The 17,345-nt window shown below is 31.7% G+C and overlaps 1 protein-coding gene across 3 annotated transcripts in view; it reads right to left on the reverse strand.

Annotated features, from left to right (window-relative positions):
* Positions 1-17,345, reverse strand: part of GABRG1 (gamma-aminobutyric acid type A receptor subunit gamma1) — a 94,318-nt gene that overhangs the window by 63,348 nt on the left and 13,625 nt on the right. For all 3 annotated transcript variants that reach the window (XM_032274079.1, XM_032274078.1, XM_032274077.1), the window contains exon 2: positions 8,496-8,644. In XM_032274079.1, the coding sequence (XP_032129970.1) occupies positions 8,496-8,604 (109 nt within the window). In that variant the 5' untranslated portion in view covers positions 8,605-8,644. The remainder of the gene's footprint in view (positions 1-8,495; positions 8,645-17,345) is intronic.

Raw genomic sequence — 17,345 nt, forward strand, 5'->3', positions numbered from 1 at the left:
TTTTTTTTTTTTTTTTTTTTTTTGAGGAAGAAAGAGAGAAAGAAAGAAGGCTGGTTTTTCATTCTCTACTTTAGGCAGCAGACTTGGCAACCTGCTCTTGCTCCCACAGCTGATCGGGCAGAAGGAAAGAGAGAAGTGATAGGACTTAAAGAATAAAGGGCAGAGGAAGAGCTGCACACCTACTCTTTAGCACTTTTATTTTCCTGTGGGTATAAAGCAAGTCAAGAAAACAACTTGGTTAGCAGCATCTCACACGTTTTTTTTGACTTTAAGACAGTTGTGCATCAGCAGCACATATCTTCAAACAATACTGCTAATGAAAGGAGTTAAGGCAGGTGGAAGATAGAGAAAAGCATCCAGATTTCCCAAGCGGGGGAAGTGAGCCATGTAAAATGCCTATGAAAAACAACAAAAATTATTTATATCTTCTAACCATAAAAGTCATTATTTATATGTCTACCCCTTAACTTATACCTAAGGCCAGTTGGTGTTAGCCCAAAAAGAAGTAACAAGTAACAAGACCAAGGTTGCAAATATGTTGAGTTAAAAACACATAGACAAATTTTATTTATATCTTCCCTACTTCCCCATCACTAGAAACATAGAAAAGGTAGAGATGGAATAAAACAACAGGCTACACTACTACCTTCCTAACCATCCTCTGACCCCCACAGTGTCTCTCTAGTGGTGCCTGTCTGCCCTGTGTCTCAGGAGAGGATGTCTTTTAATCTGAACATTAAATTTTTATACTAAGTTGAACTATTTTAATAACTGAAACTGGAAAGTCATAGAATCTACTTGAAAAGTTCTTAGGAAGTAGGAAAATAGTCTGGGCTTGGTGACTTAACACCAGCGATCCCAGCACTTTGGGAGGCTTGGGCAGGCAGATTGCTGAGCTCAGTAGTTTGAGACCAGCCTGGGCAACATGGTGAAACCACGTCTCCACAAAAAATACAAATATTAGCTGGGTGAGGTGTTGCATGCTTGTAGTCCCAGTTCTCAGTAGGCTGAGGTGAGAGGATCAGCTAAGCCCCAGGAGTTTGAGGCTTCAGTGAGCTGTGATCACGCCACTGCACTCAAGCCTAGATGACAGCCTGAGACCCTGTCTCAAAACCAAAACAAAACAAAACAAAAAAGTAAAATAATATTTATCATAAAGCAATAGAAGCTTAACTAGATGAACAAAACTTTTTTATGTTAATTCTCCATTAAGTTCGGAAGACCTCAGTAAGTTGGTAATATACGTTTTCATAGCATCACCAAAGAAAAAGGGTACAAAGATGTATTTTGGAAAGAAAGGAATACATACAAAAAGTACTTCAATAATTAAGCCACCTATGATGTATACTCAGATGCACAGAAATTATTGCTACTAAGCATGATACAGTTATGAAGGTATCCAGGACATATTTAACCTAATGTATTAAACATGGTGATAATATCACAAGTGTCTATAAAATTTGAACATTCACATCTTGATCTGAAATAAATGTACTTAAAATGCAAAATTCATGGAGTAGGACAACTGTAGAAATAACCACACATGGACTAAAAAAGACTATATACAATGGATTCTATTCTCCAAATACCTGATAAATATTAAGAGAACCTAGTTTATATTTTAGGCATTGATTTAGCAATTAGGAATACAGTGATTTACAGTTTTAAGGAACATACATTAGAGAAAACAGACAAAAAGTATTAGTAAAGTATGAGGAGTAAAACAGAAATACAGACTTCTGATGCTTCCTTCGTTGTTTGATATCAAAATACCCATTCCAATAAAGAGAACTATAAAATTTATTTTTTAATAAACACCCACAGATGGTGAAGAAAACAGAGCTACTAAGATAGCCAGGATTTGATGTAAAAATTTCCTGAAAAGAAAGAAAATGAGGTGAGTTCTACATTATTCTTTGGCCTTTTTTTCCCCTTGATATATTTGCTGTTTGACAGATCACCAATTGACTGAACAAAACAGAGCAGCTCAGAGCTTTTAGCTGTTGTATTTGGCTGGAGAGACAAAACTTGGCATTAAGGGCTATTAGGACAGCTAGGACTTGCCTGGAACACACACACACACACACACACGCACACACACACACACACACACACGGCATCTAATTGGGCATTTTACATGTGATTTTCCCTTAAGGCATTTGCTGATTCCTAAATCATAGATATGTGATTCTGACAAACCAAATGCAGGCAGCTCCTAAGCATCTAAGGCACCATGAATATTTTAGGGATGCCTGGCAAGCCAAGGAGAGGGGTTCCTGGTATAAGCCTCAGGTTGTCAGTCTAGACATCTCAAATGGTTGTGTCTTGGGCAAAAGAAAAGTTTTACCAAGGGACTTATACCAGTTCTGAGTAAATGACAGTGATTTCTTTACTCAATCTGACTACTGAAACGAAATTAACTCTTCTCCAGAAGAAAATAATGTCATGTAGAATCTCTATTATTTTTCACATACCCTACTCACATTTAACACAAAATTAAGAAACATTCCATGAAATAGAACCAAATCACCTTAAACCAAGAGATACAATGCAAAAGAAAATTTTAAAAAGTTATGCAAGTGATCAAGACATTGTAGTTAGCAAAGATTTTAAAATAACTTGTATTCACATGTATAAGAATATAGATGAAATAATGGCAAATATTTTAGAATACCTGAAATTGACTTAAAAATCAGGGGTAAATACTACAGGTAAAAAATATTGAACTGGAAACAAGGTAGGTAATAATGAGCAGATTGAAACACAAATAGAGTACAAAAAAAAATATAGAAGAAAGTATGAGATGTAGTGACGTGGCAGAGGTCAAACATACCTGCAATTGGAGTTGCAGAGAAATTGAGACAGAAGAAAAATGTCTGAAGAAATATAGGCCAAGAATTTCAAAAGCAGCTAAGTTTCAACCCACAGATTCAAGAGGCCCTGTAAACTCCTCAATATAAATCTCAAAACAAAACAAATCTAAGAACACTAAAATAAAATGGTAGAAAATCAAAGACTAAGGAAATGTTAAAATTATCCATAGATAAAATAAGTTTTATCTTCAAAATAGCAACATTAATGTTGAAATGTTGAAATGTGACTCTGCCACAGAATAGTAAAAGTCAGGAGAAATTGAGTGATATTTATGAAGTTTGGAAAGGAAATAACAGAGTTTCCCTATCTATTGGAAATGTCATTCAAAAAGAAGGCAATACAAAATAATTTTCATATAAAACTGAAGTACTTCATTTCGAGAGACTTGTACCAAAAGGAATACTACAGAGAAAATATTTTTAAATGCAAATAGAGTATTTAAGAAAGGAAATAACACCAGAAAGGATGTCATTGTTTTATGTTAATTGCTTTTAAACACTTTAAAACAATAATAATCAAATAAATATAGAATAACATATAAGGACATAGTAGCAAAATGGCACTGTAGTTTATCAAAAAGTCAAAATTGCTTTAAATTATGATAAAGTTACTGATTTATGTTTAAATCTAATAAAGTAAAATGCATGTTTTACTCACTAAAATTTATAAATGAATGTGTATACAATGCAATAATGGATAAAATAACACTGCGCATATCTAATGAATTAAAAAAGGTAAAGAATAGAGAAAATATAAGCAGTAGAGAACAAATTAAATAGATTAACAAAACAAAACAATAGAAAGGTAGATTTAACACAAAATATTTAATAATTACCTTAACCATATCTGCATTAATAACTTCATTTAAAAGAAAATAATTATCAGACTTGAATATTAGGAAACAGAAACTATATATATATATTTTTTTTTTCTAAAAGAAATTATTTAACAAAGAACACAAAAATACTGAAAATCAAAGGATGAAAAACGATATTAAAAAGTCAAATCATAACCCAAAGAAAGCAAATATAGATATATAATACCAATCAAATTAAATGTTATAGAAAAATGTGTTTTACAGTGCAGAATTATTATTTCCTAATAATAAAACTGCTATTCAACAGAAGCTGTACAATCCCAAAGAAAATGTGGTACATATATGCAACTGAGTACTATTCAGCCATGAAAAAAGCATAAGATTCTGTCTTTTGCAACAACACGAATGGAACTGGAAGACATTATGTTAAGTGAAATAAGCCAGGCACAGAAAGACAAACTTCACATGTTCTCACTCATGTGTAGGAGTTAAAAATCAAAACAATTGAACTCATAGAGGTAGAATATAATGATGGTTACCAGAGAGTAGTGAGGTGGGGGAGTGGGAATATTTAGTGGGTATAAAAATATAGTCAGAATAAATAAGATCTATTATTTGATAGTATAAGAGGGTGATTACAATAAATAATAATATGCATTTAAAATATAATCAAAAGAGTTTAACTTGAATGTTTGTACCAAAAATAAATGATAGATACTTGAGGTGAATACCCCATTTATCCTGATATGATTATTATACATTTTATGCATACATCAAAATGTCTCATGTACCTCATAAGCATGTACATCCACTATGTACCCATAAAAATTAAAAGTAAAACATTTATTTAAAAAGGAGACATAACAATCCTAAATTTGTGTGTACCTAAAACAGTTTCAATATGTATAAAGCAAAAACTTACTGGACTAAAAAATTTTTAAAAGGCTAAGTAAATGATTATAGTTAGAGAATTTTAACACACCTCTTTCAGTAGCTGTATAGATTATTTGAAGAACAAGAATCATAAATCTGACTCGAATATGTTCTCACACACAGATTAAATCAATGTAGATACCAATAACAAAAACATACCTGGAACACAGGCTGATTTTTGAAATTAAACAATATTCACAAACTACTCCATGTGATAAAGAAGGAATTACAAAGGAATAAATTGTAAAACTCTAAAGCAGTACATGAGAAAATTTACATAAATGTCCTATGTCTTTATCTCCCAATATTTCCTTCAAAAATGTATAAAAAAACAAAAAAGGGAAAAACACAAAAGTAATCAAAAATTCAGTCCTCTGCATAACTTAAAGACAAAAAATACCCACATTTCAAAATGACCATGAAAGTCAAACAAACAAACAAAACCCCAAATACCAAATCATGGAAAGACATCTCTCAAATATTGTCTCACTTCTACTCTAAGGCAACACTTTCTGATGGATACAGCAGCCTGAAATAGGCTCTGTAGAAGACAGAAGGGAGGTCAGTGGTGGGCCTAAAGTAGTTGCCCAAGACCACTAGAGAAAATAAGTGTACCATTAATATGAAAGTATTTAAGAATGTATTTGGAGAGCAGCACAAGAACTAAGAGGAAAAGGATCTATAAGTATCTGCGATGTGAAAGAGCGATGTTCAAAATAGGTTGTTTCTGGGCCAAGAAAAATGTCAAAAACAAAAACAGAAGTGAGCTTAAGAAACTGTACAGTGACAAGGAAAAGTCAAGGGGAGTACTTTGTGCTTCTACAAGGAAAAGAAAAATCAATTAAATGGAAGTAATAGAATTTCTCCCCACCACAAAATAAATATACTCCAACACCACAATCAAATACAAAGTATCTGAATTTTATAATCATGACATTAAAATATACCAATAAGCTAAGAATCTTGTAAAATACCCACAAACCACAAAATAAAAAAGACAAAAAAATTATTGCAGAAATAAGATATCAATATCCAATACAGCTCAATTGTGGAAAATTTTCACCCAAAATAATAAGCAGAAGAAACTGTAAGAAAATACTCTCTACAGTTAAGTATATTCAAACAAAAATTTAGGAATAAGAAAAAATCATCTTGAATAAAACAATTTGGAAACTACGCAAAATAAATTCATTCAACACACACACACACACACACACACACACAAGCAGGAAGAAATAAATAAAAATTGTTTGGACTTTAAAAAAGAGCAGAAACAGTCAAAATTATGGTGATCACCAATAAATCAACTAAAACAGCTTAATGATAGGCAGGAAAAAATGAAGAGAATACAAAAGATATTAACAGAAGTCAGAATGTCAAAGAGAATAGCATGCAAATACAAGGCAGGCAAAGCGTGACTAACATACCTACAGTGGGAATTCATGAAGAAGAAAATCAACAATGTAACAGAACAAATATTCAATTTTATATTCCTAAATAAATACATACATAAGTAAATAAATTTTCTGAAGGTTGAAAGAAAGCTTGAAATTACATTTTGAAAGAAATATATCAGTGTCCAGAAAAGAGATTACCCAAATTCAACAACTCTAAAATATTTACTAAGAAAAGAATTCAGTGGAAAGCTTTTTAAATAAATCCAAATGGCCTGTAGGAGAAAAAAAACAAGATTAAATAAATTACAAGGGCTGAATAATAGACTGGCATTAGACTTTTCAAAAATAACACACAAAGCAAGTTACCAGTTATGATTAGGCTATTAAAGTGAAAACTCAATGAAAAAATATATATAAACTGAGGATTTTGTATGTAGCCACTACATCCTTCAAATTTCCAATCAAAAAATAATTTTTACATATAACAACTTTCTGAAAATCTACTCAAGAAAGATATGACTAAAATAACTTTAGCAAAATATACCAATGATGAGAATTTTTTTATTATTATTTAACTTGTATCTTAGGTTCCAGGGTACATGTGAAGGTTTGTACATAGGTAAACTCTTGTCACAGGGGTTTGTTGTAGAGATTATTTTATCACCCAGGTATGAAGCCTTTTTTACTCCTCTCCCCCTTCCCACCATCAAGTAGACTGGAGTGTCTCTTGTTCCCTTCTTTGTGTTCATGAATTCTCATCATTTAGCTCCCACTTATAGGTGAGAATGGATGGGATTTGGTTTTGTGTTCCTGTGTTAGTTTCCTAAAAATAATAGCCTCTAGCATATGTTGCTAGAGCCTAAAGACTAAAATAAAGATTGGGAAAATGGTGTTAAACAAGTTTACAAATATTATATGTTGTGACAAAGCAGAAAATATGTAATTAAAAATAATAAAACTAAGGAGAAGGAAAAAAAGAAATAGAAAAATCTCATTGATTGATGTATAGACAGTATGTGGGGGTTAAATAGTAGCAATAACAACCGAGAATCCTGAGTAAGGGTCAATAAATGGAAGACTAAGGTATTAAGATACAAGTACAAGAGTAAAACTAGAACAAAAACATGAAACTTCCAAAATACTAAAATAAAACAAACATTTATTAAATGCAAGAAGTTCACTGCTCAAATAGATACATAACAAATACTACTAATATATGATGCCAGAGTTCAGCATAAAATTCACACTTTTGTTTCTTTTTCCTTTCAGCATTCAGTTTCTTAAGCACGCTTCTCTCTAGCTTTCTGACATTTTTCTCTACACAGAAAAAACTTGTTTTGAAGACTGTGTTTTCACATCACACATATTGTAGACGTGCAGAGAAAGAAGAAGCTCTAGCAAAATAAGAAGAGAAGGTAACCAAAAAAGTGCCTTTAAAAAAGATGTTTAAGCAAACATCATACCTACCAGTGAAATAGGGATTGCTTTTCCTGATATCAGGAACAATTTGAGTTATTCAACGTTATACTCTAGTCTTACCCAGTGCAACATGGCAAGAAAAAGTATAATTTTGGAAATGAGAATATAAAATATTCATTATTGTGAAAATGGTCATTATTTTCTATCTTATAAAAACCCAGGAGAATCTAAAAATAAACAATTACAATTGATAAACAAATTTAGCAAAGCTTCCAAGAACAGAGTAAAAATTCTTTTATATTTCTCCATATTGGCAATACAAATCAAAAAATAACTTTAAAAAAATGAATTTATACTTGCACCAAAAACTCCAAATAGAAAAAAATTAAATCTAACACAACACATGCAATATTAATTTATGGAAAACATTAATAAAGAGTAAATATATAAATAGAAGAATATATGATGTTATGATGAATTTGGTACGGTAAAAATTGAATTTGTTAAAAATTTCAATTTCCATATATTAATTGATGACTAAGGAAATATATGATTTATAATTTTTTTGTTTTAAGGAATCATAGGGAAAAGTTACAATTTAATTAAATTTTAAAATTTATGCATAACTGCCAAAGACCAAAAATAATGTTGAAGAAGTACAAAGCTGATTACCTGTACTAACTATACTATGAAGAGTTATAATTCTATATTAATTAGAACAGCCTGGCATTTGCCCAAAATTGGAACTCTGACTTATCTTTCAAATATTAGCCCTTTTATGACGTATTGCTCAGTCTTTTAGACAGTTTTATCAAAACTTTGTCAGATACTGTAGCAGCTTGAAAATAATTACATAATTTATTTTTCTTTTTTTCTTATTTCAGACTGTGAACTCCTCAAAACATTAGTGACCATTCCAACCAATAATCCTTATATCCAGCAGATCCTCTCACATACATCAGACACTCAAGGAATAAGAAATAAATGATTAAAATAGTACCAGTGATAATATTTTTAATAGTCACCAAAATACCAGGGTGGTAACTCAAACTTACCTCCTATATCTGGACGAAGTTTATTGTCATAGCCCTGAAGCAATGAATTCAGAATTTGTGTGATATCTCCTTCATGAATTTTTGGAGCCAAGACCCAGGTTTTGTTCATTGTTAAATCCTCATCATCTTCATCTTCTGCCTTATCAACACTAAATGATTTAAAAAAACGGTAGAAAGTTCAATCAAATTGTGTATAAAAGTATAGTTTAAGGACACCACCATTGAGTAAGTAAGTCATAATGTGGTACAAAAAGGCATTACAAAAACATTATTTATTAAAACTAACACATTCGTCGTACAAAGTGCCCTGATGTGATAATATACAAAAATTGAGAATTCCATGCAAGAAAAATACAATATTAAAATAATAAAGTAAATTTTGACTACTCCCACAATGTCATTAACTTTCATAAAAATTATTCCACCAAAATGTGACTGGTGTCCCCTAAATTTGTATAAAATATGATCTGCACATCCATATGTTGTGAACTTAAACCATCACAACTAAAAATAAACCTTAAAACTTAAATGATTACAGGAAAAGATGTAATAATTAGTCTGGTAAAATGTATAAAAATTGATGTGTAGAAAAGAAGAAGAAAAAATGAGTAAAGAACGGTTTGAATAAAAAGGAAAACATGGTGTGCACATGTTTTAAGTCAGAAGAACCCAGCCATCTTTTAAGTCAGAAAAACCCTACCATCTTTTTCCGAGAACATTGTCAAAGGTTTTCTGATCATCAAATTATCAATAGGTGGCTCATCTTCCACATATATTTGGGAGGAGTTATAACTATCAAATTTTACTAGAAGTGACATTGGAGAGATTAAGTAACTCTCGTCCTTTATTTTGTAAATGAGAAAACCAAAGTCCACTGAAACATAGCAAAAACACAGATCAATCTATTGGCAAAACTGAGACTATAATTATAGTCTTGATCTAGATGGTCTCATTTCCTAATAAAGGAAAAAAACATTTTCAGTCAAATGACACAGAAAAGCATCAGACAGTAAGATACTTATCACAGTATTATCTATGATTGCATATTTTTTAACAATAAGAGTATGTTTAAATAAATAATTTATTAACAAAAGGTACACATCTGTTGTTTGTTAACAGTCTATAAAAGCACCAAATTATTTTCATAATTGAATATTACATGAAAAATAACAGAAACAATTTGCTTTCATTGCCATCTATGTATAAAGTAGCTTACAAGATTTGATGGAAAAATAGAATAAGGGAAAAAACTAATATTTTATACCAGAGAGACCATAGAAAATATATTTTTGTATGTTAATATTATCTTTAAATCTTCATGTACACATTGTGTAATATAAATTCATAAATAGGAGTTAATTTGACAAGAATGCCTACCTAAGAATGAACTTCTTCTTTTATACCAGATAGTACTCTGAAATAAATTTCGAATTATAAAATGAATAATTAAATAGAGGGTTGTATATAGAGAGGCAGAATATCATACTCTCTTAAGGAAATAATTGTGGCAGCCCTGAAAATTTGCCGCTTGGTTCTCCTGCCGTGGAAACATTAGTTGCCTGCCAGCACTAAGGATCAGCCCTGAGTCCGCACCTGACCAGAACTGTCCCAGGCTGCTTTCAGCCAATAACTGAGCACAGTGAGAGTCTTAATTCAGATCCAGTACTACCAGACTAGGAGCTACTCTGAAGGACAATTCGTGTTCGAGGATTTCCACTGGCATGGCCAAAACTTTCTCAGAATATGTTAATGGCATTCATTTTGAGTCTTTTGATCCAAAACTTCTTCCCCCCCTTACTTTCATACATTTCAAACATCTTTTGTTACTTGAAGCTTCTCTTGCCACTCCCTCTTCCTCTCATTTAACTTTCCTAAGCATTTCTCTCTTACATAACTAAGGCCATCTTGACATCTTTTCTTACATATCTGAGGGCATCTTGACATCTTCTCAAATGCTTCTGCTTCTCACATTCAATTGCATGCAACCTGTACGTATTTACTAAAGAACATCTTTGAGTCATTTAGTATATGATTATTTCTTTTTATCTTACTAAGCCCAGTTACTTTAATATATCCTACAAATTTGTTTGATGACATAGGAAATTACTGTATGTGAAAAAACTTTAATAACTATATTAGCTTTCTCCTATATAACAAATGAGAGTTTCAAATTAATAACAAAGAGTTAATTTAAGTAGAGACAAGGCATGCTTTGCCATAAAATTATGAAGAAAATCCATCTGCATTGCTAGAGAAAAACTACATGCCTATAGCAAGTCAGTCAATTAATATAAACTAGTTTTTATGAATAAAGTAAACATGCATTGAGGTTTGCCCAAGAAAATCTTGGTTTACACCTGTTGTACTGAAATGATTTTCAATAGCAACTTCTCATCACAAAATGGCCTCCTTTGCATGATTAATTATATAGTCACCCTGTATTTAGTTCATATAAAGGTTACTGCAAATTTCCTGGTTCTGACACATGAGGGAGCTTCTTCCATTAATCTGTTAAGAAAGCAGAGATGAAACTCAGAGTAGCTTAATAAAGTGCCCAAGGAATATGAGAAAACCCTGAAGGAATAGTTATAGACTGTTTTCCCCACAGTGTGAAAAAAAGTTATAATTGTAAGTGAAATTCATTGATGAGGACATTTACATATTTCATTAGAAGAAAAATGATGATTACTACTTGTACTGAGTATATGTACAGGAAAAATTCACTGGGAAGCAAATATAATAAATATATTGTCACTGGTACTTCCTCATAAACACTTTTGGGTTAGATAAATAATCATTATTTTCTCACTGGGAAAAGTTCCACCATGTTTATTAAAATAAATATAAAATTTGGTTATTCATTTTGTTATTTGAGGTGATCATAGCCCTATCTTTTAAAAGTAAGTGGAGCTAAAATTATTTTAATAGCAAGTTAATCAGTGAATCAATATACAACCCAGATAATAGGTAGATATGGTTACTCAAGAAATCCAAATTCTTGCCTTTTGTAATTAGAAAATAAATAAATATTTTCAGAAATCAGGACTACCAACAATATTCTCATCATTTGAATGTCATTGACTAGAATTAATTTTGGGGGTAATTTTGCTACTCCTATTAATATTTTATTAATTAGTATTTTATAAATAAGGAGACTTCAGAAATCCAAAGAACAAACAAAGAGAAGGACCACAGGTATCTGAGGAAGCTTGCAGAATGGTCCTTTCTAATAAGGGTCAGGGACAAATTCTTGATACAAGATCAACAAACAGATGCACCATTGGCAGAGGTGGATCATCTTTAAACTGACTGGCAAAAGTAAATGAAAGTGAAAAAAAAAAAAAGAAAGAAAAGAAAATGAAACCAAACTGGCTTACAAAAGAAAATGAAACAAAAGCCAATTTGCTGAGACCGAAGGAAGAACGACACAGCTATATATGCACACTGCTGTTTTTTCTGTAATGTGTAAGAAGACAGTTCCAGCACTTTGAATAACCCTATAGCTGCCTGTCTTAGCTACCTGTATGTTTAGGTGATTTGGAGAAAATTTGGACATTATTTTAAATGACTAATACATGTAAAAGAAAAGGGATGTTTTGAAAGGACAATTATTGACTTGAAGGAAATTTTTTAAGTTCAGAAAAATTGTCATTACACTATACAACATAATTCACCTGTAGCTATATTCATACAGCCATAATTAATTTGAACATCAAATATGGATTTGATGAACATCATACTGTCTATCTACAGACACATAATCTTTTAATTTTCTAAAATTACTTACCCGTATAGATAGACAGGTAAGATAGGTAGGTAATTAGATGGATAGATAGATAGATCGATAGATCGACAGACAGATATTCCTTACCAGTTAGTCTGTGTATGCTCTTTCTTTGTATTGATTGTTTTGATGATAAAAAGCAAAACTAGTGAAGAAATTATATTTCAACCAATTAGCTGGCTAGAATTATTTTCTTCCCCAGGTTCCAGTAGGTCTTTACTCTCCTTCCTGAAATAACTAGTTTTATAGGCACATGTGAGTATTATCACCTACTGAACTATAATTTGACCCAGTTAAAAGCAGTCAACAGGCAGGTCTGTTTATACCCCCAGGTCTTTTCTCAGGCCAAGTTGTCTGGGAGGCCTGGCTGAACAGTTGACCTCCAAATGTTCAGCCAGCCTTTCATTTCTGACAGTGGAGAATTTTAACCAATAAATGAAGCAATAGCTAGTTTGCAGTGCAACCCATTTGAAAGCATAGCTAGAGAAAAAAAGAAGGAATTTCTGCTATCAAGACTGCCCCATCCCCAGCTTTCCTGATGTTTGGTTGATCAGTCCTTCATTGGGTCCCAGGTGATACCCCATAATTAGTCACTTATGTATTTACATTGGTTTGTTGGTTAGTTTGCCTATGTGCAGTTTTGTAATTTAAAATTAAAAGAATCTTATACTATAAAATACTTTGACAAAGAGATAGAAAAGCAAAGGCATCTTCCCATTGCTTTATTTTGCATTGGTAGTAAATGAGCAGATTTAGTTCCTGAAAACATAATGTAGCCAGAGCATTGTTACTAACTGAATTTTACATAAATGCTCATAGCTTAATAAACACTTGGTTCTACTGTGATCAATTGAATTAAGCTCAGGATGGATAATATGTTAAGTTCAATAATTAGGTATACAAACTTATCTTTTCTAACTTAACACCCTCTTTCCCTGTGACTTATCCTGACCTTAGAAACTGTTCATTTTCAGTCAGTTTTTTGGTAAATGAAATAAAACAATTGGAAGTTACTATAAAAATTTTTTGGCGTCATTAAGCTGGATATGAAAAAGAATCATGAGTGAGGAAGAATCTTGAACGCATGGTCACCTAATTCATCTTTCCAGTTCCAAATACAACTACATTTACTTTTTTTTAATTAAAAAATTTGTGGGTACAAAGTAAGTGTATATATTTATGTGGCACATGAGATGTTTTGATACAGACATGCAATGTGAAATAAGCACACCATGGAGAATGGAGCATTCATCCCCTCAAGTATTTATCCTTTGCATTATAAATAATCCAATTATATTCTTCAAGTTATTTTAAAATATACAATTAAGTTATATTGACTATAGTCACCCTGTTTTGTTTTCAAGTAGTAAGTTTTATTCCTGCATTATTTTTTTGTACCCATTATGTGGTTTCACAATTGTCTATTGATCTTTTCCCTACTCTTGAATATTATTTTCTTTTCACTTGTCATTAACTAGAAACTCATTATAGTTTGCCATTTACCAGCAAAAATTTTAAATACGTTTTATGAAATAGTATAAATTGATCAATACTATGTGTTCCCAAGGTAATACATTATAATGATATGCACAATGCTTTATTTTTAACATGACTGTAAATGTTACTATTTATTATTTCAATGCAATCATTCTAAATTCTACACACACACACACACACACGCAAATGTACGCATACACCATCTTCATCGTCACTCAAATTTTTCCTTTCTTGTTTTCTCTCATTCTCCCTCTCTCTCCACCTGATTTCCCACCCTCCTTCTTTCCCTTATTGCTTTCTATCTACCTCTCTTCTTTTCTCATATGTGAATTATGATGGTGATACTAAATTATGTAATTTCAGATCATTAAATAGAAATGATGATTCTCTTGATATTGCCTTGGAGATATCAGAAATCTTGTCTTATTTTAATTTATTTTCTTCAAATATTCTGTTAACTTGTTTTTACTCTGCAAAAATATCATGTTCTACAAACTTTCCAGTTGAACAATACTTCTATTGAAAGCTTTGACATTCAAAATACTTTATGATTAATTACTTTTTAAATTAGACTACTATCAGAATACTCTTCTACAAGTGGTGATGTAACTTGATTGTAATAAGAGGGATCAACAATAAAATAAGTATTTACTTATGTATTTGGCAAAATATTATGTATATATGATAGAAAAAAGTCTATGCTAGGGGAGATATGACAAAAAATAATGGGAAGATAAATCACTAGGTTTCCTAGTACATTCTGAGCATTTTAAATATATATATCAGAAGGAACATTAGAAATAGAGAAAAAATATTTATTAGTAAATTGGAAATACTTGAGAAATATTCTGTATAAATGATGGTAATAATTATGGAATGAAAAAAATTCTAAAAAATGTATAGTATTGGGGAACTGTTAGCTAGAAGGGAACATGAATGAATACTTTTATCGCACACATTTCTTATGCCAGGAAACAAGCATGATGGCCTGCCATGGTCAGGCCAAATACGAAAATTTTTTGCTGAGTAAATGTAGTAAATTTTGGCACATATATTCCATTTAGATTTCACTAAATCTCCCTGTGAGGAGTGGTATTTTGCACAGTCAGTTGAACTAGAAACTGATTTTGTTAAATTCACATTTGATTTGCTTAATATAGTCCACTAATGCATCAGTCATATAGGAGCAGACAGTTGAGTTTCTGCTCTCAAGAATCTTAAAACTTGTTTAAAACTATAGAAGTTCACTCACAATTACCTAATAACAGAAGTTTTGCTTTGAACATATTAACCCTTACCACTATCCATGAGTGTGGGGTCCTTTACGACTATCCTTACCATTATCCACGAGCCTGGGATCCTTTACCATTATCCTTACCACTATTCAGGAGTGTGGGGTTTTTGTTTTGTTTACTGAGGCATCCCCAGTAACTAGAGAAGTGATGGACACTAAGTTGGCACTCAATTATTATTTGTTGTATGAATGAAAAGATGAATGTAGATCTTATAAGGTAGACATTTTACCCTAATTTTATAAGTGAAGATCACTCAGTTTCTAAGAGGTTTAAATAACTTACCAAAGTTCTTACTATTAGTTAGTGGCAAAGGTAGAATTTAACACAGGTAAAATCCATCAGGAAGGCTCAAATTATTTTAAAAAGGATCTAATTTCACCCTTGCATTGGTAACACAGTCCTTGCTTTGATAACGGTAGCAATATGAAACACACAGCAATGTTTTTAAAATCCAGATTACGTCATATCATTTCTATGCTCAAAAGCCTGGATCTTAGTTAGAGAGTTTTCCATATCTCTTAGAATAAACAGTGTCTCCTCATTTTTTTAGAATAGTTTCAGTAGATTTGGTACCAGCTTTTCTTATATGCCTGGTAGAATTTGGCTGTGAATCCATCTGGCTGAGGGCTTTTTTTGGTTTTTTAAATACTGATTCAAATTTGAAACTCAATATTGGTCTGTTCAAGGTTTTAATTTATTCCTGATTGAATCCTGGAAAATTGTGTGTTTCCAGGAATTTATGCATTTCCTCCAGATTTTTTAGTTTGTGTGCATAAAGGTGTCCATAATAGTCTCTGAGGATCTTTTATATCTCTTGGGGATAAGTTGTAATGTCACCTTTGCCATTTCTGATTGTGTTTATTTGGATCTTCTCTCTCTTTCTTTGTTTATTTAACTTACAGTCTATCTATCTTGATTATTATTTTAGAGAACCAATTTTGGGTTTCATGGATTCTTTGTATAAATTTTTGGGTCTCAATTACATTCAGTTCTGTTCTGATCTTAGTTATTTCTTTTATTCTGCTAGCTTTGGGGTTAGTGTGTTCTTATTTTTCCAGTTTCTCTAGGTATGATGTTAGATAATTAAATTGAGATTATTCTAACCTTTTCAGGTACACGGTTAGCATATAAACTTTCTTCTTAACACTGCTAGCCAGACCAATAAGGCAAGAGAAAGAAATAAAAACCATTGAATAAGAAAAGAAGAAATCAAACTATCCCTGTTTAGAGAGTGTATGATTCTATACCTGGAAAATCCCAAAGAACTCCACCAAAAGGCGCCTGGAACTGATAAACAACGTCATTGAATTTCAGGATATAAAATTTATGTATAAAATTTAGTTACATTTCTATACAAAAATAATGTTTAAGCTAAGAGTCAAATCAAGAATTCAATTCAATTTATAGTAGCCACAAAAATGCAACCTAGGAATATATCTAACTAAGGAGGTGAAAGATCTCTACAGACAGAACTACAAAACACTGCTAAAATAAATCATAAGTGACACAAAGAAGTGAAAAACATTGCATATTCATGGATTGGAATAATCAATATTATTAAAATGGTCATATTGGCCAAAGCAATCTACAGATTCAATGCTATTCCTATTAAGCTAACAAAATAGTTTTTCAAAGAACTAGGAAAAACTATTCCAAAATTCATATGGAACCAAAAAAGAACCCAAATAGCCAAAGCAACTCTAAGCAAGAAGAACAAAGCCAGAAGCATCACATTGTCTAATTTTAAACAATATGATAAGGCTACAGTAACCAAAGCAGCATGGTACTGGTACAAAAACAGATGCATAGATCAATGGAACAGAAGAGAACCTAGAAACAAAGCTGCACACCTATAGTCATCTGATCAACAAAGTTGACAAAAATAAGCAATGAGAAAAAGACTCATTTCTTTTTATTCCATTCAATAAATGGTACTGGGATAGTTGGCAAGCCATACGAAGAAGACTGAAACTGGACCCTTACCTTTCACCACATACAAAAATTGACTCTACATAGATTAAAGGTTTAAATATAAAAGCTCACAGTGTAAGAATCCTAGAAGAAAACCTAGGAAACACCATTCTGAATGTCAGCCTTAGAAAAGCAATTATAGCTAAGTTCTCAAAAGAAATTGCAATAAAAACAAAAATGGACATGTGAGTCCTTACTAAACTAAAGAGCTTCTACACAGCAAAAGCAACTGTCAAAGAGTAAACAGATACCTTAGGTAATGGCAGAAAGTATTTGCAAACTATGCATCTAACAAAGATCTAA

This window comes from Sapajus apella, unplaced genomic scaffold (assembly GCF_009761245.1).
Source record: "Sapajus apella isolate SASKATOON/1434 unplaced genomic scaffold, GSC_monkey_1.0 scaffold5, whole genome shotgun sequence".
NCBI classification, from domain to species: domain Eukaryota; kingdom Metazoa; phylum Chordata; class Mammalia; order Primates; family Cebidae; genus Sapajus; species Sapajus apella.